Raw genomic sequence first — 21,836 nt, forward strand, 5'->3', positions numbered from 1 at the left:
AATTTATATCTAAACAAGACGTGTCAACTTCACTCCTTGTTTCGATGTGGGACGAGAAAATTTAGAAATCATAAGTTGATTCAACTCAAACCGAGCCCATTTATGCCTAAGCCCCAACTAATCTATACGTTTACTTAATGCGCTGCCATGCTGGAGAATTTTAGGAATGAGTCTATCGTGGTAAGTACATGTGGCAACAATAAAAATACAACAGTGATAAAAAAAACTTACAAGTTACAGAGTTGATTACAAGGAATTGCGATTTTTTTTCTTGAGAGAAACGAGTTTTAAAGGGTTACAAGATCCTCTTCATTGGTTTTAGTATCATTGGCTGTGTTCAGCCTCCTCTTGTTTTGGTGGCTCAGTCTCACCAGCAGCTTCTAGAGTCTCTTGGGTCTTCACAGCCTCGACAGACTTGACTACCTCAGACGGGTTAGCTGGTTCAGGTTCCTTCGGTGTCTCTGCTTCATCTACAGTAGACTCTTCCTTCTTCTCTGCAACAACTTCATCTCCCTTCTCCTATAAGTTGCCAGTGAAGAACAAAAGTAATTACACATATCTTTTATCCAAAACTTTAGTTATTATTCTCAGAAACCAAATGATAACTGATCCACGAAATTACCTGAGATACAGTTTCGGTTTCCACGTTCTTGGGCTCAACGACAGCGTTTTCGGTAGTGGCAGGGGTTTCAAGGATATCAGACTCCTTAGGCGTGCTCGCACAGGCTCCCATGGTGTGTTAGTGAAAAAAAAAATCGGTTTTAGAAAACAAACAAATTACGATGGGAAGAACTGTGGAGCCAACAACGAAATTCCCTTATCAGATGCTGAACAGATATATAAGAGAAGACAACAAAGAGTATATATATAGCGGGTTGTACGGACAACCAGGACACATGCTATTTCAAGAAAAAGACGGAAGAATTTCATGTCAACATTAGATTCTTTGAGGCTCTTCTCTGTCAACGAACTATTTCATCAGGAGATTAAACCTAAAGACCTTCACTATACACGGTTCTTCTTCTAGCAACAGTTTTTTTATAGCAACCAAACAAGAAAGAGATTTATTGTTACATGGATTATCTGTTTAGTGGTAAGCAATGCCAGATGAAATGAAGATGCAAAAGAACAGAAACCAAACTTGGTGCAAATACTCCTTTCAGAATTTAGAGCTCTAAGATCTGTTTTCTTTTTTTTTTTCTGTTCGCAAAGTAGAAAGATAAAACTGTTTTTTCATATATCAATACTGAAAAGCGGTTCAGAGTAAAATCACAGGTAAAAAGAATTATTATTGTTCCTAGTTCTTCTTCTTCTTCTTCTTCTACCACCACCTCCTCTTCTATTTCGCATCAGACGAGGAGTCCACTGCTGAGGTTTCCTGGATGATACCACCGTTGGGGACGAGGCTTTTGTACATTGTCAAGGCTTGAGCGATCATGTTTGCAGGATTTGCAGCTGAACTCGGAAGCAGCATCGTTGTACCCTATCAATGAAACAAAATTTATTAGCCCTTTTATATTTAATAATAGGGAGGACGAGATTAGCAAAACACAGGATGAGATAACCCAGTGGAATCTGGTATAGTAGAGTTGTGTTTACCTCCTTGGCTATGTTCCCAAAAGCTTGAATGTATTGCTCTGCAACTCTCAAACTCGCAGCCTGCATAGTAGAAACACGATGAAGCATGAGTTACAGGTGTGAAACCAAAGTTGTTTGAAGGATCAAGTTATAATAAGTAGCAGCAACATACGACTTTAACATCAGTTTTTTAATTCTCATATTATACTAACCTCCACTCCACCAGTTTCCTTGAGGGATTGAGATAACATGGCCAACCCCCTGGCCGTTGCTTGTGCTCTAGCTAATATTGCTTCTGCCTCACCTGGAAATCAATACAACAACGAAGTTATGTTGTGATGTAACGAAACTGAAGAACGGCTTACGGTTCATGCTTAACTAAGTAGTCAAGACAAACCTGATGCTCGATTGACTTGGTCCATCTTTGCAGCTTCTGATTCCAAGATTACAGAACTCTTCTTACCATCAGCTATGTTGATATGGGCTTGGCGTTCTCCTGTTCAAGTCAGTAAAACAGATCATCAGAAACAAGCGACGCAGGCTTTATTTTGTATTCTTGAACTGTAGCAATCAATCACAGAACATAAGTCTGCGAATGTACCTTCGGACTCGAGAATCTGGGCTCTCTTTTTACGTTCAGCTTCAGCTTGCATTTCCATAGCAACCCTCACTCCATTAGGAGGCATGATATCCCCTGTTAACACACAACACATGTACTCAGAAACAGCAAAGCAAGAGAATCCATCAAAAGAATAAAAAAACAGAGAAGAAAAAAACGACTCACTTATCTCATAACGAAGGCACTCAAGACCCCAATCTTTAGCAGCAACGTTGATGGCTTCCTGCAAGAATGATTCCATCTCAAATATCATAACATGCTTGTAACAATATTCAATACATAAACCACATCAACCAGCTTCATTTTACAAACTCTTATCTAAACAAAAACTAAACTCAAAGACTCATCAACCAATTAAAAGAAGCAAAAAGCTAAACAAACTGCAATCTTAGGTACTAACATGACACTGAAGAATCTAAACTCAAGTTAAGGCAAAAGACTACATAATCTACGAATGCCTTCCCCAGCTACATTATACAAACTCTCATCAACTAAACTCAGATCCAGCAATGACTAAACTAACAAAAAAAAAAAGCTAAACAAACTACAATCTTTAAGTACTAAAACATTAAACGAAAAAAGGCAAAAGAAAAAACGAACCACAATCTTTTCATTCAACGTATCTCGCTCCTCAAAGGTCTTGTCAAGAGTAATCTTCCCGAGCTCACTACGCATCGTAGTCTGAGCCAACTGCACAACCGCGTAGATCGGATTCTCAACGCCGTAAGACGCCAGATGCGGATTCACAATCTGCCAAAAACACACAAAAAAGCTCATCATAGATCTGAAAAAAGTGAAATCAATTAAATGATAAACAAACCTTGACGTAAAGAACGCCATCGATGTGGATGCTGACGTTATCCTTGGTAATCGCAGTCTGGTTCCCAATCGGAATCGCCTCCTCCTTGAGCGAGTGAACGTACGCGATTCGATCCACGCCGGGGACGAGGAAGTGGATCCCTGACTCCAGAGTCTTGACGTACTTTCCGAACCGCTCAATCACGCACGCTCTCTTCTCCGGGACGATTCGGATCCCCCAGTTCACCGGCGGCTTGATTTGGTAGCTACGAGAACGACACGATTAACAACATATCACAATCCAATCGAAGTATCGAACCCTAAGCTATACACTAATCGTTCACATTCCACAGAGCGATTACGAAACTCTAAAGCTTAGATTACTACCTGTTGAAAGCATGGCCGGGGGAGGTGAAGTGGCAGACGGAGGGAGTAGTGGCGGTTGCGCCGGAGAGGAGCGGAGAGTTAACGAGTGCGGAAGAGTGGCGGAGGTAGCTCAAGGACTTAACCGCGACGGATCTTGAACGGATCATCATCTTTGTTTGTGTAACTAACTCTGGGAAGGGGAAGATGCTAAACAAAACTAAAACTCTCTCTTAAACCTTTTTTTTTAATTTGATTTTGAAGTGCTCTTATTTGTTTTTCTTCGATACAAATATACACAGGTATATATATAGCCCCATGGAAAAGAACTTGGAGAAGAGGCAAAAAAGAAAAAACAAATTCGTTTGGATTAATTTGCTTGACCCCAAAGCAAAATTAAAGTAGTCCAGTCTTAATTTTTTTTTATTTTGAACCCTGTTGTATGTTTATCTAATTATAAGATTTGACCTTTTGGTCTTAAGATAATAATTTCACATGTATATCCTTTATTAGAAAAAAACAGAAAATCACAAGATAGGAATTATGAAAAGAACGAATTGATAGAACTAAACGTACAAATTACAAAAACTGATGTGTTGACGATAAATTAGAAACTGCAACACTTCCGCATAAGCAATACATGGGCAGTTCAGCAGTTGAGTACTGAATATACAACATGATCATCATAAGACACACATGACACACATATAATGTTCATGTACACATACCATCATCATGACCATTGACCACACCCTTTCACTGAATTTAACTGACATGCATACGGCATGCCTCCTCCTCTACTCAATCTGAGGACTTTGGTATTTGAACAAGGGAGTTACATTTATGGGAAATTGACTGGTTGGTTCTGAATTTTTGATTGTTTTTGTAGTTATATATGAACATTGTTTGTGTTTCTGTTTCTTTGGAACAAAATTATGTAACTACAGAAATATAAAACAATCATCTATTTTAAGACCTGGATATGTGGCACAAAGCTTTACAAATTTGATTTCTGCTTTTCGTTTTATAAACTTTAGGCACATATGACCCCCGTTTACCGAGGTTTGTACCGAATCCTCAAGCAAGAAACAATATAGCGTAGCAAATCACACATAAGAATCTCATACTAAAATAGTTATGCATTGTTAATCCATAGTCTTCAAGGGCTATGTTGATCTACCACTCATTCAAAGATGTGAAAACGCAAAGGAGAAACTGTCAACAAAAAAAGATGATATTAATCGGAGTAGTAAAAGCTCAAACTCTCAGGGGTCGGTGACTTCCGCATCATAGAGTCCGCTGAAGCATTGCAATGCGAAGATATCCACTGTGCACAAGGAGCAGGCTTATCGCAGACGCAACAGTAACACTGCATATATTCATTCATGTTGATTTCTATAGTTAAAATACTTGCCGTATCTAAGAGAGAAAAAGACAGTTCTATAGAAACTTGAACACCGAGCTAACCAATTTAGTACATCTTTTTTCCTTAAATCCTTAAAAAAAGAAAGAGACAAGTAATTACCAGACGACAATGGGTTGCATTAGGAGTTGATCCAAAGGGAAAAGTCAAGCAGAGGTGTCTTGGATGTGGGTAATCCCTACAAGCCACCTGAGACTCCATCACATTTTCAAAAATAAAGTTAGAGAAAAATACATAGATAAGCCCTAGAACTAATCCCTAAACTTCAAAACTAAGACCTGGCCTGTCTCATGGATAATATCCATATCTTTATCACCATCACTGGAGACTGAGAGCTTTTTGAAGTCGAAAGAATCAAAAGGATCGAAATCAAGAATGAAGCAGTCCTCTGTCTCCTCGATTCTCGTCATGTCTTGTATGTTTTTCAGACATAATATGCTTCTGATAGGAGTCACTTTTTCTTTCTTCGCCTTCGTTTTGAAGTCGGAAGAATCAAGAGGGTCGTAATCAAGAATGAAGCAGTCCTCTGTTTCCTCGATTTTCTCCGTGTCTTGACTGCTTTTCAGACATAGTATGCCTCTGAGAGGAGTCTCTTCTTCTTTATTCATCTCCATTTTCTCTCCCAACTCGCAAAGATCGAAAGGAAAGAGTGAGAGTCCAAACGTTTCTCTTCATGTACTACAAGTACAACCGTTGTTTCCGACTGTCTGACTTCTTGCCTTAGTCACGTTAGCTATTGGGCCCATAATTAGGCCCATATATTTCACAAAATTGCAAATCTAAAAGCTAGTGAACTGAATAAGTTCAGTCTGCTCTACCGATTGAAACTTTTGTTGGTTGTTATGACAAGATGGAATTTTTGCAAAAATACATTCAAACTAAATAACCATTAACGTACGAAAAGAGGAAGTGATTCCTCTCAGAGGCATGTTAATGATTAAAACTTGGTTGGTTGTAATGATATTATAAGGAAATTTTGTAAAACAAATACGTTTAAACTAAATAACTGTACAAAACAACCATATTGACGTGCAAAAAAATGTGAACTAACCTTTGAACCAATTACAAAACCGCTCTTCATCCTGAGAATAAAACATATTAAGGTTTCAGCTAATCAAACTTAATGTATGGCTTAGGGATTCAGCTATAGACTACGATTTCACTTCTGGTATATGCTATGACTTTATGATAGATTATGTGTTGGAATTATGGATATGTTATCAATTTTCATTCCTTCCAAATCTCGAAATTAACACTGACCGTTAGACTGATATAATGGTCTAAAAGACTAGATTAGAAAGAAGGGATTGAATACTATCTTTTTGCAGAATTCAAATAAATTTTGATACCCTAATTTTTTAATACTACATATTTTAATACACAAATTGCATAATACGAAATTTTATATCTAAATTCAACTAATCCATTTTATTTTTAGTATTATCATACCGATTTGTTTATGATTGTTTCGAGGAAAAACTAGAATAGTAAGTGGTGAAGTTTTAAGCTACATTTAGCTTTCTAAGCTCAGGCACTAATCTGTTTCTAACTATATATAGTCGACCCGATTTATTAATTTCTATAAACCTGAGAATTTCTTTTATTATTCTAACAATGTTTTTTGTAAGTTTCAGTTCGTTCACAAAATGTGAAAATCAACGAAGAAATTTAAACAAACTTAGAGAAAATAAAAATCATACAAGTAACATTGATGATTACAAGTAACATTGATGATTACCAAAAAAGAGAATCATACAAGTATATAATACGTTTGCTCGAAAACTTTTTTTATGCACGAAACAAATGTTCCGAGTCATTAGTTGTGAGTTTCATGTCGAACAACCGACCAAAAGGATGGACAACTCATTTCTGTTTTCCATTTATTTTACTTGCAATATATTCATTTAGGTGCCAAAAAGGTAATAGATTACATCAATAACACTGTTTTATTATCCTTTATAATTGATTTAATTGATACAAATGAACGTTCTGTGTGATCATGACTTATCACTTAACACGGTAGTAGGTGAGACTTGGATTCTTCCTTCTTTTTTTTTAATAGAACCTCAAAAATTGAAATATCTCTTTTTTTCTTCTTTCCAAACTGCTATTATAGATCCTCTGATTAAAAAAACACATCGAATATTTAATTGATACAAATTTCTAATTTCACATCAACTAATTACAATAATAATTTTTTCTTATCAATTTAGTTAACCCGATATTGAGAAAAACTGATCAAACATTATTTTATGATCCAATCACAATTTGGTATTGGTTTCTCACACAGATTTAACATAAAATCATCTCCATGTGAGTTCACAGACCTTCAGAGGATTTTAATAGTACGATTGGTTTTTATATAAAAAAATATGCTATAACTTTTCAACCTTTTTATATAATTAGATTATATTTCTTAACATTTAGACCAAAAAACCTTTGATATAAATACAAAATGTTATTTGGGAAAATAAAGCTATCATGGACATAAATCATATTTAAATATTTAATTAAAGTTTTGATTTAATTTTTTCTACTATTTGACTCGTTTATATATAACACGATTTCTAATTAGATATATAAGAAAACATATACTACTTTTCTTTGAACATGAAAACATATACTACGTATGAAAAATATCTAAAATAAGCGAAACAATATTACATGTACGTGAGAGACTAGGGGTCCTAAAACTATCAGTTGTAATACAAAAGTGTTCACAACATCTTTCAACGGAGTAGGTGAGAATGGTGGTTGTGGTTGGTGTGAATGTATATTTTAAAAGTCAGTTGAAAATTTGGCGGACATACAACCAACTACGACTTAGATAATTAACAAAATATTACCTTTTTTTTTCTTTGAAGATAATTATTATCTTTTTTAAGAGTTGGCTATAACAAATTATTACTTGCAAGGCATTTGTTAACCGACATTTATCAAAGATTATAATGAAATGTTTGATATTTTTGTTAGAAGAAATTACTTACCCAACTGAATTATTTTATAATCATAGATTACAAATTATTACAGACTTAATTTTCTCAAATAAAGGGTTCATCTTCTTATATTTTGAAATGCGAATGAAACAAGAATTTTGGATCGAAAACGGTTGAAAATAACAAAAATATGACGAGACATTAGCTAAAATACTATGTAGATTACAAATGGAATTTTATAAATGGAAATTATAAAATATTTTGCCGAACTATTTTTCATATTAAAAATACATTTTCATTAAATTAAATCAAGTATTAGGTTAAACTTTCCAATTGTTGACAGAAAAGGTTAAACTTTCCAATCCATTATTCTGACATATTATTCTGACATTCTATGAAAGCAAAATGTCAGATGGAATGATTTAGCGTTGAATAAAATGATACGATATTACGCAAAAGTGGTGGGTAATGAATTAGAGGTGGCAAGGACCGGGTATCCGAGGTATATTAGGATATCCGAATATGGATTCGCCGGATCAGTAAAATTGTTATTTGGATCTCGATTCAAGTTTTTCGGGTATATGGGGTTGGATATCCGAACTAAAATCCGAATAACCGCGGATACCCGGATCCGAACATTTTTTAAAAAAATTAAAAATTAAATTAAAAATTAGCTAATTAATCATTTATTTAGTCTATTTAAAATTATTTTTTTAAAAAATAAATTAAAAAATTATTGAAATTTAATAAAACTAAAATTGAAAAATTATTGAAATTTAATAAAATTAAAAATTTTAGTTATTTTATATATAAACTATATATGGTATACATATATAAATATAGTTATATTTTAAATATATAATAGGTTCGGATCCGGATCCGGATATCCGAACCTAAAATTTCACTACCCGAATCCATAAAAACACTACCCGGATCTGGATCCGGGCTTCTCGGATATCCATTTTCTGATCGGATCGGATCGCGGATCCAGATTTCTTATTATAACTAAGAAATTATAATCGGCATTGTATATATATATATATATTTTTTTTTTTTTTGGATAACTTTGATGACAAATTTGTTTCTAGTAGACAAAATCTGCCATGTTAGAAAATAAATTGATTTTAAACTATGGTTTATGACTCTTTTTCTGAGAATAACTTATGGGTAGTTTGTTCTCTTAAACATATTAAAAGATATACTGACGGGAATTTAAAGAATTGTGGATAATTGATGTGAAAAACAATTATGAGGTTTGTTTTTCTTTTTTGACATCTACAATTATGAGCTTTGCTAAAAACAAGAATTAGCAGTACATATAATTGTCAAGTACAAGCTGAGCCTCGCTAAAAATGGAAGACTAGTTATTGCTACCGAACTTAAGCAAGTTTAATATTATTCAATATACGACAAAAGGACGTTAAAGAAGTCGATATTGGTCATCATAGTGAATCACTGTTTCTAATGTGTATGATGTATATGAAGACATAATAAAGGTTACTTGTTTCTTCAAAGGGACTGTAAATTAAATACTACAGAAATATTAGGTTCTCTTACTCAGTGATACTAAAATACAAAAAAATCTGAATTGTTTTCATTTCAATTGGACCATGTAATTAAGCCAGATCAGAAACTTGAGTTAAAATAAGAAAAATGCCACTTGTCTACCTTCTTGTAATATATTTTCTATAAATAAACCTCTTAACGTCCTGCTCTCTCACCCATCACACACTCCTCTCAAAACAGAGAAACGAAAAAAAAAGAAACATTCCAAGAATATCTTAGAGATTTCAAGAAAAATGGGATCAACGGCAGAGACACAGATAACTCCGGTCCAAGTCACCGACGACGAAGCCGCTCTCTTTGCCATGCAGCTAGCCAGCGCCTCCGTTCTTCCGATGGTTTTAAAGTCCGCGCTAGACCTTGATCTTCTCGAGATCATGGCCAAGAACTCTTCTCCGATGTCTCCTTCTGAGATTGCTTCTAAACTTCAGACCAAAAACCCCGAAGCTCCGGTCATGCTCGACCGAATCCTCCGGCTTCTCACGTCTTACTCCATCCTCACCTGCTCCAACCGTACTACTCCCGGCGGAGACGGCGTCGAGAGGATTTACGGGCTTGGTCCAGTTTGCAAGTACTTGACCAAGAACGAAGATGGTGTCTCGATAGCTGCTCTTTGTCTTATGAACCAAGACAAGGTTCTGATGGAAAGCTGGTAAGTTTTTTTCGATATTACCAAGACATCTTTATTTGATAGATCTTGTGAGCTATATTAAGTTAGAAAAAAAACATAAGGTCGTTTTTCTCAAAAGAAAAAAAACATAATGTCGTTTCATAAGCTATTGTTCTTGGTTGATGTGATGATTAAAATGCAATTGTGCAAAGGTAAAGGTGAGAGAGAGTTGGCCACAAAGTGTCAATAGACAATCAGACAAAATGATGTCGTGCTGACACGTTTTCTACATCTGCTTCCACTAAAAACCAATATAATATTTTTAGTGGTTAAACGAGCTCTGTCGTTGAAATTTTTGTTTGCCACTAGCCTTACTACTATACAAATAATAAGAGGAAGACTAAAAAAAACACTCTGTACTCTAGTTGTTTTATAGCTTTAATTTTTGTTGGTCTCAATCTAGAGGTTTCCTTTTTTTTTTTTTGCAGAAAGCACTTCTATTATTATTTTTTATTTTTTATTTTGTGTTTCTTTTTCTTTTGTCAACGTGTTTCATGGTTTTAAATAGAGAAGATGTAATCGTTCTTCCCTTTATTATCATTTAAGGAAACTATAATAAGAAGAGAATCGGTCTTGCGTTTTTTTTTTTGAAACAGTCTTGCGGTTATTTAGCAGCTAGGAATATAGAAACATAATAATATCTGGTTTTGTTCAAACCGGCTGGTTCTCTTTGCATACCGGCAGCTCCATCATGATAACCAATCATAATCAACCTCAGGTGGATCAAGTCTGATCAATAGATAGTTATCTTGAGACCAATTTAATAAAAAAATATCCTAACTAGTGATAAATAAAAGTTGAACGGTTAGATTAAGCTTAAGGAGTTTGTGAATACGTGTGTGTTTTCTTAAACTCATGCAAAAGAGACTTGTTTCAGGTACCATTTGAAAGATGCAATTCTTGATGGTGGGATTCCATTCAACAAGGCTTATGGAATGACCGCTTTTGAGTACCACGGTAAGGACCTAAGGTTCAACACGGTCTTTAACAACGGAATGTCTAACCATTCAACCATCACAATGAAGAAGATTCTTGAGACCTATAAGGGTTTTGAGGAATTGACTTCTTTGGTTGATGTTGGTGGTGGTATTGGTGCCACTCTCAAAATGATTGTCTCTAAGTACCCTAACCTTAAAGGCATCAACTTTGATCTCCCCCATGTCATTGAAGAAGCTACTTCTCATCCCGGTATATTACATTTTCCTAACATTTCACAATAATATATCATGATTTCATTTACATTATGATTAAGAGATTGGATTAATTGTTAAATTTAATACAGGTATTGAACATGTTGGAGGAGATATGTTTGTAAGTGTCCCTAAAGGTGATGCCATTTTCATGAAGGTTAGTCATAAGACTCATAACCAAAGCTCCTATACCGAAAACACTTTTGACATTTATAAGTAATTAATCAAGGAAAATAAATCTCAAACCGATTTGATTTGTCTCATTGTTGTAACAGTGGATATGCCACGACTGGAGTGATGAACACTGTGTGAAATTCCTGAAGAACTGCTACAAGGCGCTTCCAGAGGATGGAAAAGTGATACTAGCAGAGTGTATACTTCCAGAGACACCAGACTCCAGCCTCTCGACCAAACAAGTGGTCCATGTTGATTGCATTATGTTGGCTCACAACCCTGGAGGCAAAGAACGGACTGAGAAAGAGTTTGAAGCATTAGCTAAAGAATCAGGCTTCAAAGGCATCAAAGTTGCCTGCAATGCTTTTGGTGTTTACGTTATTGAGCTGCTCAAAAAGATGTAAAAACTCACACAGGCACAAATCCATGTAATGATGATTTTATATGTAAGCATTTCTCCCATGTCTACGTGTACTTCACCACCTTTGTTTTAAAACCATGATGTTTAATAAAGGTTTGTTAAGAGATTGATTCTAGAGTTTTCAATTATCTGGTTATTGATATCTTATTTGTTTGGAACAAATTATGTAATCAAAGAAAAAATAATAATGAGATACTATTACTTAATGGATGGACAAAAACTGAACCGAACCCAAGCCGGCCCAACTAAATTAAAGTGTGTATTCCATTTATAAGGTTGGGTCCATAACAACCCAACAAGTTTAGTTTAGTTTGGTTTAAAACCAAATCGAATAAAGATGTATATACATTTACTTTTAGTATACAATCTCTTTTTTTAAAAACATTAATGACCATGGTGACTTTTTTTATGTTTGTAAATTGGATTTTAATTGAATCACACTGGAACCTAATTAAAACCAACATGAGTTAAATCAAACTCAACATAATCCGAAACAAACTTAAACCGAATTAAACCAAACTCAAAATCGAATCCCAAATTGAATCGAAATAACGACCCTATAAAAAAAATCTTATGGATAGACATTTAGACTGATGCAATTAGTCAACATTCAAACAGTATCCACGTGGAGCGTTCGTTTACCGACCAAACCAGTTTCAAGGGATCTTCTTCATAAACTAAAGACTTGTCCAACTTCTCTTACTCTTTCTAGACTTATCTAGCTTTCCTTCTCGTTCCAAAATCCCAACTATATATATACTTTAATCAACCATTCCCTTCTCGTCAAGAAACAAAAACTCAAAAGCCAGAAGAAAACTAGATCAAGACAACGAAACAGAATTCAAGAACGATGATGTCGATCTTTAGCCCTTTCGAAGCTCTTTACGCTGAATCAAACGGCTTCAAGATGAAACTCCTAGGTGGCCAGAAACAGAGCTCTGGTGATAGTCAGTCGCCGGGGGCAGAGCAGCAGAAGAACTACGGGAGGCTTCCGGTTTCATCAGACAATGAAGAAAGTAAGAAGGAGAAGAAGATCCAACCGGTGAGGATAGCTCCAGAGCTAGACGGTGTTCATTGTTTTGAAACAATATTTCCTTTTTGATGATCATAATCCAAAAGAAAAAGTTAATACTTTTCTATTTTTATTGATTATTTGTAAAAAAAAAAATTATCTCCTCTTGTATAAAGATTAATCATAACTAATCTTGAATAATCTAAAATTTGGATTATTTATTTTCAATCTATGATGAAGTATTTTGACTTTGACTTGTTGTAGTAGTAGTTCCTGTTCCTTGGAGGTCACGTTTACTTCCACCAAACCTCTTCCCAAACCCTAAAAGTAACCCAGTAGGAACAAAACCCCGTCCTCCACTCAAAGTACAAGCAACCGCAACAGCTCCACCGATAAACAACAGTTTCTTGAAATTCTCAGCTCCGTTTCCTCGGTCCAATGTAACTGGAGTTTCAGTGAAGGGCGACGCACCGTTGCTGAGCGAAACAAGATGTTCTGGTGTGATCTTGGTGTTGATCTGAGCCATGAGAGCTGGCCGAGAGAGCTTGTATCCTCCTCCTGATGAGAGTCTTTGCTCTTGGTAAGCACGTAAACCAGGCTCCATCTTCTTCACTGCTCCCCACATTCCTCGTTTCACTCCAAGCTTCGCGATCTCCTTCGGTATCCCCATGTCTTCGTGGTGAAACAAAAGCACTTCACAGGCACTTGTTGCTGTTCCATCTTCCCTTATTGATTCCACTGAAATAAAAACATCATTCCGTTATGTTGTTTCTATCCTTGGATGATTTACAAAGTGATCTTTTTTTACCTGGTCGAATGCACCAGCTAGAGTAGAACAAGTCCACACGTTTTTGTTTGTTGTTACGTGGTACACAAGGAACCGATACTCCCTGAAGCAATAACAAGAGATAATAAATCATTAAGTGTTTTTATTAAAACAACTGCTTCACTTATATTCTCTATGCTCTCTCCATACCTTCGTAACACAGTAATAAGATTTGCCACAGTTCCATATCCTACGACCGATCACATACTCTCTATCACTGCAGAAAAACGGGAACTGCCACGTATCAAAGAATAAAAGTCAGCACACAAAGTGAGGAATCAAATCAAGAACTGATCAACAAGAGAGAGACTTAACCTTGCGTATCCATCTAACGATCATGGTTCCAGTACTTGTGCACTCTTCAACAGTTTCGGAACTAGAGAGCATTGTATCCCAAGTAGGTCTAAACTCATCATCCCAGAAGAAATCTCTTACAATCTCAGGAGTTGCATCTTCAAACACAGTTCTGCTTCTATACTCAGTAGGACCATTCTAAAAAAAACACAAGACAAAACTATTAGAAACACATCCATCCATTCTCTCTGTGACAAACCAAGAAGTGTTGTGTTACCTTAGGTTCTCTTAACCAAGCTTGATATCTCATACCAGGAACAGACTGATCCATGATCTGAACCCAAGCAAGGCCACCATCTTTCCTCTCAATCAGTTGCACAAGATGTCTTAAATCTAAGTCTGTTACAGTATTAGGCAACCTCTCCTCTGTTTTCTTCCCTCTACACCAAATAAAAATAAAAAATTAAATTAAAGGACAAACCAAAAAGAAAAACTCCTTTTCATAAGACAACCCCAAACTTAAGCTTACCCATCAACTACATGTACTTGTTCAGAAGAAGGAACAGGAGAAACTGTTTTCTGTTGTCTTAAAGCCATATTCCAAGTGTCACAAACCAGAGCTTTGAAGCAAGGAGCTGAACCAAAACCCTTTAATGGAGAAGTTGCATAACGTGGAGAAGGAGATGATGATGGTGAAGACAACTCGAAAGATGTAGGAGCAGAGGATTGTAACTTGACTTCGTCTTCACTAGGAGAAGAAACCCATCTGGGTTTCCATGCCCATCCTATGAGCAAACCAACAACGAAAGCTAACAATCCGGCGATGAGCCCTAAGATGATGGTCACGAGCAAAGCCATAGTAAGAATTAAGATAGAGTGCAAAAAAAAGGGTGTGGTTTTGAAAAAAAACGAAGTTTGTTGGATAAATATAAAAAGAAATGAGGAGAGAGAGAGAGAGAGGAAGACGACAAAGAAAGTGATACGAGTGGTGAGAAGAAGTGGTAGAAACTTGTGGTTAAAGAGGTGGTTGTTGATATTATAGAGATGGAGTTTCTTCTTTAAGCTAATAGATTAATCATTGTGGGAGGTTCAAAGCGGGCATTGCTTTTAGAGGAAAATGGTGGACGGAGCAGTGTGAAACTACGACCACCGTCCATCTCCGACCAAATCTGTAGTTCCTAAACTACTTCTCTTAGGGTTTATTTTTCTTTCCTAAACTACTTCTTTTCGGGTTTATTTTTTCTTTCCTCGTTTAAATCGTGCGACATTTATTAAGAAATTAAGAAAATATACTTTAAATCCAAAAATGTGTTCATAGCATTTAAAGATAACAAATACATGTTAATTGATTTGCGGGTAAGAACTATACTTGGACTGAGATCGAACATATAACTAGATGAACAATAAGGTAAAATACACATCAGAACTTAATCCAAACAATCTTTTTGGATCGGTTTGGTTCTATCAATGTCGGGGGTGGTCGTGCGGTGATCTCAGAGCTATGAAACAAAATTTATGCTCTGAAATGATATGGACACTCTGATCTCATATGATAAAATGCTCATTGAAATGATTATGAATTGATAAACAAAAACCTCTATTCAATTGATTTTTACATGTATAGAAATGTCAAATGTAAAAATACAGAATGTGTATACAAAATACTGCAAAGACAAACTCTACACAAAGTTCAACTTTAATACATAAAACACTGCAGTACATGAATTTTCTTTTTTTCAGCTATCTGATTTTTCACATTAAAAATAATTATATATATGTATTTCCTAAAGATTTGAATTTCAGAGAGAACAAATATTAAGGAAAAAAATAAATAAAAGAGGCGTGGTAAAAGGAAAAAAAAAAGAGGTAAGTGGAAGAACTAACCTTCTCTCTATACACACTTTTGAATAGAGATGGTTTTTTACCCAAGTAAAAAAAATCATTTTCTCCTCGTCTTCAAAGACGAACCGGTAATCCAAAATTCTGAAAAGTTCTGATTTCACCTCGTAAACTGCCGGTCACGATCACCATAGACCAAGCCGAAGCGTTCGGTTTTGTGTTAACCGGTCCATTAGCCAAGTCTATGCTCCCTAGTAAAAAACCACTTTCTCCTCGTCTTCAAAGACGAACCGGTAATCCAAAATTCTGAAAAGTTCTGATTTCACCTCGTAAACCGCCGGTCACGATCACCATAGACCAAGCCGAACCGTTCGGTTTTGTGTTAACCGGTCCATTAGACAAGTCTATGCTCACACTAGGGCTAGTTCGTGCTCGGTTCTTTGCAGCAAGCAAAAGCTTCTCATCGGGCCAAGTCGCTGACATTCTCTCGAAGAAGTAGCCATTTGTGGCATTCGAAATGATACCGTTGGTGACGGCTGTGTTGTTGACTGGATCGTTGACAGGTGTTGGAGGGTTATTGGCTGTGAAAAGCGATTGGTCGGGGCTGTTGTTGTTGTTGTTACTGATTTTGCCAGGCCAAGGTGCAGCCACAGAGACGTCTCGACAGTAAAAGTGTTCGTATGAGTTTGTGACTGTTACACGTTTGCTTCTACCAGCTCGAGTCTCAGAGTCATAGTTACATACATAGACATTAGAGTCTTCGCTCGCTGAGACTAAGAATTTCCCGTTTGATGTAAGTGAGGCCGAGATTTGACTGTTGGCGTTGCGGAATCCTGCAAGACCGAACAGAGAAACACAAGCACGTTGAGCGCATCCACTTTCGAGATAATGTGTAAGAACATCATCAATGTTGCTTACCTTTAAACTTGTGAACAAGGTCAACACCGTCAACCACACGCGCACGTGAATCTGCAGATGTGACCAGCACTTCCGATGAACTTCCCGCCACAAACTGGCTCATGAGCATCCAACATTAGTGAGAATAAATAAAAAAGAACATAACTAACGGTATTAGCTTATTGTTTTAGCTTTTACCTGAAAACCAGTGATTTTCTTGTGATTGGATTTCTTTTTCTTGTTCTTCAAATTGATTTCCTTTCTCTGCTGCAGTTTGTTATCTAGAAACCCACCAAAAAAACTAAGTTCGAAGGACGAGACAGAGACGCTATTTAGACTTATAAGCAAGGTTAAAGAGTTTATATACCATTTGTGTTGTATAAGCAACAAGTCCCCTTGTATGAACCAACCAATGCACCCTTTACAAAACAAGAGAGCTTCATTACGGTGCTGTGCGATTTAATTTAACCCAAACTCACTTTGTTGCATAGATGAAAACGTACCTGACCATCCGGTGTATAGCAGGCAGCTGTGACCATCTCATGAAGATCCTTCCAATCAACAACTTGATGATCATGAATGCTCCATATTCGGACTTTTTCATCCAATGACCCACTGATGAAGTAATTTTCGTCTACGGGATTAAACTGGATGCACGTCACTGTGTCCAGGAAACAGAAAAGCTAAGTAAGTGAAAATCGTATACTACATAACTAGACATATAGATTATTATTGCTTCTTCTAGTGTTGCAGGAAAATTGGGCTTGGGACAAGTTTTTCATAACATAGATGTATTGACATATGAATCTTTCCATAACCAGAGTTGACACTTAAAAGCAGGTTATTCATTCTCCTTGCAAAATATGCTTAGTTCCCTAGCTAGAGACTACGAGCAAAAGTAAATCACTGTGACTAATAGGGAACAAGAGGCTATATTCACTCACCGTAGTCACTATGCGAGAAGACTTTCAAACATGTCTTGCTAGACAAATCCCATAGGCGAACTGTCTTGTCCATAGAAGAGGAAAGCAGGTGCTGGAAACAAAAACAAGTGGAAGTTCATCTGATTAAATAAGAATAACTGATTCTCACATAACAATTCAGAAGGCCTACACTTAATACTAGCAAAAAGGTTGGGAATAGCAAAAATGAGACGCTCAGGAGTATTACCAACCTGAGATTTCGACCACGAAAGGTCAAGCACATCATCCGAATGCCCTACAAACGAGTACACGGGTATCTCTGAAAGCCCAAAGACTGTTTCTGGAACCAGGACATTGTCAAGACTCACTGATTTTCTGCTAAAAGATGTTCTCCCTCTCCTCATTTGAGACACTGAAGCTGGCTCCGGAGATCCATTCGCCAATACCGACAAATTCACGCCTCCATCGTCTTGTTTATCCATCAACAAAAGTTCCCCTTTCCTTTCCGATTCAACAACCTCCCAAATCTGAATCACACAATCCTCGCCAGCACTAGCAAGAAACCTCCCATCCAAACTGAACCTAATGCACCAAATCGACCCTTTATGAGCATCAATCTCTTTGCTCTTGAAAACCCCCGTGAGCTCTTTACACGCCTTCCCATACTGCCTAACCTTAACTCTCTCCGGATCCTGAAACGACATGTCTCGGCTATCATCAGTCGCGGAGCTAAGCCTCTGCCCTCCTCTCTCCGACGGCGAATCCCTATTATCATCAGTGCTTCTCCTCTCAACTTTATACCCTGTCACGCTACTAGCAACGTTCTTTATACTCTTGAACCAACTCCCTTTCCATCTATGCTTAGTCCCACCACTCACGCTGGTGCTCAAATCCACAGAGTCTTTACAAACAACGTCTTCTTCAACGCTCTGCCTCCTCATCAGCTCTAGTACAATAGGTGACGTCCCGGCACACATCTCAAACTCCTCCAGAGTCAGTTGCCGATCCGTACCTACCTCCTTCAACTTCTCCAGCACTCCGTCTTCTCTCACTTTGTTCACCACAAACTCCTTGCCGTTATCTAGATTCTTAATCGTGCACATCTGCTCCTCTAGCACAGTGTCCCTACGCGGATCTTTGCTTACGAAATCAAGAACCACATTGCTACGATCATTGAGAGAACAACGAGATCCGGTGTACCGTAGAGCCTTACCGTTATCGCATTTATTACCGTGGCTCGATCTGGCGAAATGAGAGCTGCAGATGCCTTTCTTACGGCTCGCCGTAGCGAGATCCGGCTCGTTGTTGAGTCCTAACCCGCGCAGGAGCCTGATCCGTCTCTCGGATACGGACTCGGGCTCGGATTTCCAGAGATCAAACCCGGAGGGGAGGGGAAACGGATTCGGATTCGGATCGCGGATCGCGGTGGGGTCGGAGTCGTAGTCGGAGTTGGAAGTGGAGCAGGAGCAGGAAGAGAGGACGCGATCGAGAGACTCGAAGAAACATTCGTCGTCGTCTTCTTCATTGTGAGCTACGAATCTAGCGACGTCATTTCGTCCGGTCATCATCATTACCTTCGTCATGGTTGTAAGCAAGCTACATCAGGGGCAGAGGAAGAGGATGCCGCCTTCCTCCTCCGTCTCCCTCCCCCTCTCGATCCGTTGACTTTTTTTTCTAGGAGTTCGTTAGGGTTCGTGAGGAGCAAACGACGTCGTTGGCCAATGGAAGGTTGAGTAGAGCTCTAGTCAGCTCGGAGTAATGGCTTTTTTTGGAGAGAGAGAAAAACAGTTTGGTGTTTATTGTCCTGCCAAAGAGAGTGAGAGAGAGAGAGGACGCACCGCAACGATTTTAATTAAATTCAATGTTTTTTTTTTCTTTTCATTTACTTTCGTTTTTTTCTTCACAATACTATATCGTAAATACATGATCACCATTTACCATTCAATTTAATTAAATAAATTATATTTACTAGTAATTCTTAAAATTTAACTATTGGTTACAGAAACCAAAAATTCAAAATAAAATAGTGACACAGATCTGCAAAGTACGAACCAATGCTAATATATTAGAAGAAGAAAATAAGGGTAACATGTATATACTAGCTATATTACCTTTTTAATTAACATTAACCTTTAGAGATATAAAATGATTTAGTTTGTTCAAAATCAAATGACTAGAAAGTTAATTTCATGTATTTAAAATAAAATGCTTTATTAGTCTTTATTATTGCAGAAATCATGCCTAGAAACTATAATGGAAAGCATATGCACATGCAGATGGACAGTACTAGTGTGTTTATTTTTATGATTATAGATAATCAAAATAGCTATATTTTTCAGATGTAGAGAGAGGCATAGGTTCTTGACAAAAAGAAAAAGAAAAGAGAGAGGCATAAATCTTTTAAGTGGTGTATGCATAAGAGGAGAATGATATATCAATTCTTACCAATTTTTTGGCAAATGATTAAGACTAATATGACTGATACCTTAATAAAATCGTGAAATTATTTCAGAACTTTTATATGAAAGAGAGACGATCTGAAAATTAGAATCATAACCATTAACAGTATATAAATAAATGTAACTGTAGCTAGTACTTTTTAGATATTGAGAAACAACATAATTTTCTTTAAGTTACATTTCAAAATTTTGGGATAATTACTTGAAAAATGTATGATAACTACCAGTAACAAAAAAAAAAAATCTACTTAAAGGCTAGTTGGATATACAACAATAGTATTAAATTCTAACACATTGTTAATGCACGTTCACATCATATAGATACAAAGCTTTTTTTGTTCAGAGGGTGAACCCATGAAACTTTTTTTTATATACTTCATTTGATTTTGCCACACCCACACTAACATACCGTATTTAAACAAGGAAACTAAATGCATATCTAAAATACTTGATGGTTGTTCTGATATGAGGTTGCAAGTCATTGCGCACTATAAAAAATTAGCGTTATTATAGTATAGATATGGTAAAGAAACGTTGTTGATACATCTAACTAGGTGTTTTACCCGCATTTGCGGGTTAGATAATTTTACAAATATTTATACATTGATATAATTTTAAATTGAAATACTATGAGAATAAATTACTGTTTATACGTTCAAAATATTTAATAATAAATTAAATAAAAAAATTCTTTATATGCACAAAGTTTTTTCGTTATGATATAAAACTTTGTATTACATAAAATAAACTTGAAAACCGCATATGCGGGCTAAATAATTTTACAAATATTTATGCATTGATATAGTTTTAAATTGAAATACTATGAGAATAAATTACTGTTTATACGTCCAAAATATTTAATAGATTAAATAAAAAGTTCTTTATATATACAAAGTTTTTCATTATGACATTAATACTTTGTATTGCATAAAATAAACTTGAAAACCGCATATGCGAGCTAAATAATTTTACAAACATTTATACATTGATATAGTTTTAAATTGTAATACTATGAGAATAAATTACTGTTTATACGTTCAAAATATTTAATAATAAATTAAACAAAAAAATCTTTATACATACAAAGTTTTTCATTATGACATAAATACTTTGTATTACATACAAAATTATATAAAATATATATAGAGAAAGTTATCTTTTTAGGAAAAATTATGTAAGATTATTATTTGGATAGCACAACATAAACTACTTTTATATAATAATAATAATTAAATCACTAAAATTTGTTTTAACTATATCTAATTAACATAATTATTCATTAAGGTTGATAAAGACTTTATAACAAAATATAAACTATTTTGGATAATGAAAATTATCAAGTTATTAAAATTCGTTTTTAATATATGGTTAATTATATGTTAAAAGAACTAATTATTCATTAAGGGTAAAATCGATATTAACCGCTCTAACTTTTAACGTGAGAACTCCGTTGCAAAAAATCACTTCGCAAATAATAGTATAGATAGAGACTAAATTATATGGCCATTCTGTAACTAAAGATATAAGGGAAAATGTTTAGTCAAAAATATACAAGGGAAAATTGGGATAATTGTGATTAAGTTTTTTCAGAAAAAAATTGATTCAGTTAACTTCTTTTACTATATACCATATATTGTATTTATATATGACAGCCCTTCAAATTCTAAGTTTCAATACACATAGTTGGCCGGAAAAAGACGACCAAATCTTGATAAGAATCCATTAATAGCAATCATATTACTTAAGCAGATTAGAAATGCTTTTCTGGTCTCCTTTTAATAAGCTTAGAGGAGAAGAAAACAACAGAACTACAATTAATTATCGACAGACTAATTATGGAAAGAACTATAT

The 21,836-nt window shown here is 35.8% G+C and overlaps 7 protein-coding genes across 7 annotated transcripts; 2 read left to right on the forward strand and 5 right to left on the reverse strand.

Annotated features, from left to right (window-relative positions):
- Positions 1-180: 180 nt before the first annotated feature.
- On the reverse strand, positions 181-1,073 carry LOC108844527 (uncharacterized). Its single transcript, XM_018617793.2, has 2 exons — positions 623-1,073; positions 181-519 (listed from the first exon to the last, which is right to left on the reverse strand). The coding sequence occupies exons 1-2, from the start codon at positions 731-733 to the stop codon at positions 325-327; spliced, it is 306 nt and encodes a 101-aa protein (XP_018473295.1). The 5' UTR covers positions 734-1,073; the 3' UTR covers positions 181-324.
- A 145-nt stretch (positions 1,074-1,218) lies between these two features.
- Positions 1,219-3,646, reverse strand: LOC108844526 (uncharacterized). Its single transcript, XM_018617792.2, has 9 exons — positions 3,383-3,646; positions 3,018-3,261; positions 2,798-2,947; positions 2,363-2,420; positions 2,180-2,272; positions 1,976-2,074; positions 1,791-1,882; positions 1,600-1,659; positions 1,219-1,483 (listed from the first exon to the last, which is right to left on the reverse strand). The coding sequence occupies exons 1-9, from the start codon at positions 3,529-3,531 to the stop codon at positions 1,340-1,342; spliced, it is 1,089 nt and encodes a 362-aa protein (XP_018473294.2). The 5' UTR covers positions 3,532-3,646; the 3' UTR covers positions 1,219-1,339.
- A 949-nt stretch (positions 3,647-4,595) lies between these two features.
- Positions 4,596-5,392, reverse strand: LOC108845480 (RPM1 interacting protein 13). Its single transcript, XM_018618686.2, has 3 exons — positions 5,060-5,392; positions 4,884-4,970; positions 4,596-4,727 (listed from the first exon to the last, which is right to left on the reverse strand). The coding sequence occupies exons 1-3, from the start codon at positions 5,387-5,389 to the stop codon at positions 4,596-4,598; spliced, it is 549 nt and encodes a 182-aa protein (XP_018474188.2). The 5' UTR covers positions 5,390-5,392.
- A 4,023-nt stretch (positions 5,393-9,415) lies between these two features.
- Positions 9,416-11,845, forward strand: LOC108847745 (flavone 3'-O-methyltransferase 1). The gene is made up of 4 exons (XM_018621073.2): positions 9,416-9,932; positions 10,828-11,138; positions 11,233-11,297; positions 11,416-11,845. Exons 1-4 carry the CDS (start codon positions 9,517-9,519, stop codon positions 11,716-11,718), a joined length of 1,095 nt encoding a protein of 364 aa, XP_018476575.1. The 5' UTR covers positions 9,416-9,516; the 3' UTR covers positions 11,719-11,845.
- Positions 11,846-12,428: 583 nt separating this feature from the next.
- LOC108844701 (uncharacterized) lies at positions 12,429-12,977 on the forward strand. The gene has a single exon (XM_018617989.2). The coding sequence runs from the start codon at positions 12,586-12,588 to the stop codon at positions 12,835-12,837; it is 252 nt and encodes an 83-aa protein (XP_018473491.1). The 5' UTR covers positions 12,429-12,585; the 3' UTR covers positions 12,838-12,977.
- Positions 12,847-14,897, reverse strand: LOC108844700 (uncharacterized). Its single transcript, XM_018617988.2, has 6 exons — positions 14,397-14,897; positions 14,145-14,307; positions 13,889-14,065; positions 13,724-13,807; positions 13,556-13,637; positions 12,847-13,485 (listed from the first exon to the last, which is right to left on the reverse strand). The coding sequence occupies exons 1-6, from the start codon at positions 14,723-14,725 to the stop codon at positions 12,977-12,979; spliced, it is 1,344 nt and encodes a 447-aa protein (XP_018473490.1). The 5' UTR covers positions 14,726-14,897; the 3' UTR covers positions 12,847-12,976.
- Positions 14,898-15,428: 531 nt separating this feature from the next.
- Positions 15,429-19,349, reverse strand: LOC108844757 (uncharacterized). Its single transcript, XM_018618052.2, has 7 exons — positions 17,778-19,349; positions 17,548-17,638; positions 17,107-17,264; positions 16,971-17,022; positions 16,802-16,884; positions 16,625-16,718; positions 15,429-16,539 (listed from the first exon to the last, which is right to left on the reverse strand). The coding sequence occupies exons 1-7, from the start codon at positions 19,107-19,109 to the stop codon at positions 15,986-15,988; spliced, it is 2,364 nt and encodes a 787-aa protein (XP_018473554.1). The 5' UTR covers positions 19,110-19,349; the 3' UTR covers positions 15,429-15,985.
- Positions 19,350-21,836: the final 2,487 nt, after the last annotated feature.

Source organism: Raphanus sativus, chromosome 3 (genome assembly GCF_000801105.2).
Source record: "Raphanus sativus cultivar WK10039 chromosome 3, ASM80110v3, whole genome shotgun sequence".
Lineage (NCBI taxonomy): Eukaryota > Viridiplantae > Streptophyta > Magnoliopsida > Brassicales > Brassicaceae > Raphanus > Raphanus sativus.

Bases quoted from the DNA above. Each gene is read 5' to 3' on its own strand.
- LOC108844700 (XM_018617988.2), bottom strand. From the start codon at position 14,725: ATGGCTTTGCTCGTGACCATCATCTTAGGGCTCATCGCCGGATTGTTA. The intron at 13,638-13,723 runs GTATGGAGAGAG...TTATTGCTTCAG, and splicing joins CTTATTACTGTGTTACGAAG to GGAGTATCGGTTCCTTGTGT. The intron at 13,486-13,555 runs GTAAAAAAAGAT...TTTTTATTTCAG, and splicing joins TAGCTGGTGCATTCGACCAG to TGGAATCAATAAGGGAAGAT.
- LOC108844757 (XM_018618052.2), bottom strand. From the start codon at position 19,109: ATGACGAAGGTAATGATGATGACCGGACGAAATGACGTCGCTAGATTC. The intron at 17,639-17,777 runs GTTGGTAATACT...TTTTGTTTCCAG, and splicing joins TTTCGTGGTCGAAATCTCAG to CACCTGCTTTCCTCTTCTAT. The intron at 16,540-16,624 runs GTAAGCAACATT...TCGGTCTTGCAG, and splicing joins CCTTGTTCACAAGTTTAAAG to GATTCCGCAACGCCAACAGT.
- LOC108847745 (XM_018621073.2), top strand. From the start codon at position 9,517: ATGGGATCAACGGCAGAGACACAGATAACTCCGGTCCAAGTCACCGAC. The intron at 11,139-11,232 runs GTATATTACATT...AATTTAATACAG, and splicing joins AGAAGCTACTTCTCATCCCG to GTATTGAACATGTTGGAGGA. The intron at 11,298-11,415 runs GTTAGTCATAAG...TTGTTGTAACAG, and splicing joins GTGATGCCATTTTCATGAAG to TGGATATGCCACGACTGGAG.
- LOC108844526 (XM_018617792.2), bottom strand. From the start codon at position 3,531: ATGATGATCCGTTCAAGATCCGTCGCGGTTAAGTCCTTGAGCTACCTC. The intron at 1,660-1,790 runs GTTAGTATAATA...TCTACTATGCAG, and splicing joins AGGAAACTGGTGGAGTGGAG to GCTGCGAGTTTGAGAGTTGC. The intron at 1,484-1,599 runs GTAAACACAACT...TTTCATTGATAG, and splicing joins TTGGGAACATAGCCAAGGAG to GGTACAACGATGCTGCTTCC.
- LOC108844701 (XM_018617989.2), top strand. From the start codon at position 12,586: ATGATGTCGATCTTTAGCCCTTTCGAAGCTCTTTACGCTGAATCAAAC.
- LOC108845480 (XM_018618686.2), bottom strand. From the start codon at position 5,389: ATGAATAAAGAAGAAGAGACTCCTCTCAGAGGCATACTATGTCTGAAA. The intron at 4,971-5,059 runs GTCTTAGTTTTG...ATGGAGTCTCAG, and splicing joins TTATCCATGAGACAGGCCAG to GTGGCTTGTAGGGATTACCC. The intron at 4,728-4,883 runs GTAATTACTTGT...GAATATATGCAG, and splicing joins ATGCAACCCATTGTCGTCTG to TGTTACTGTTGCGTCTGCGA.
- LOC108844527 (XM_018617793.2), bottom strand. From the start codon at position 733: ATGGGAGCCTGTGCGAGCACGCCTAAGGAGTCTGATATCCTTGAAACC. The intron at 520-622 runs GTAATTTCGTGG...GGCAACTTATAG, and splicing joins AAACCGAAACTGTATCTCAG to GAGAAGGGAGATGAAGTTGT.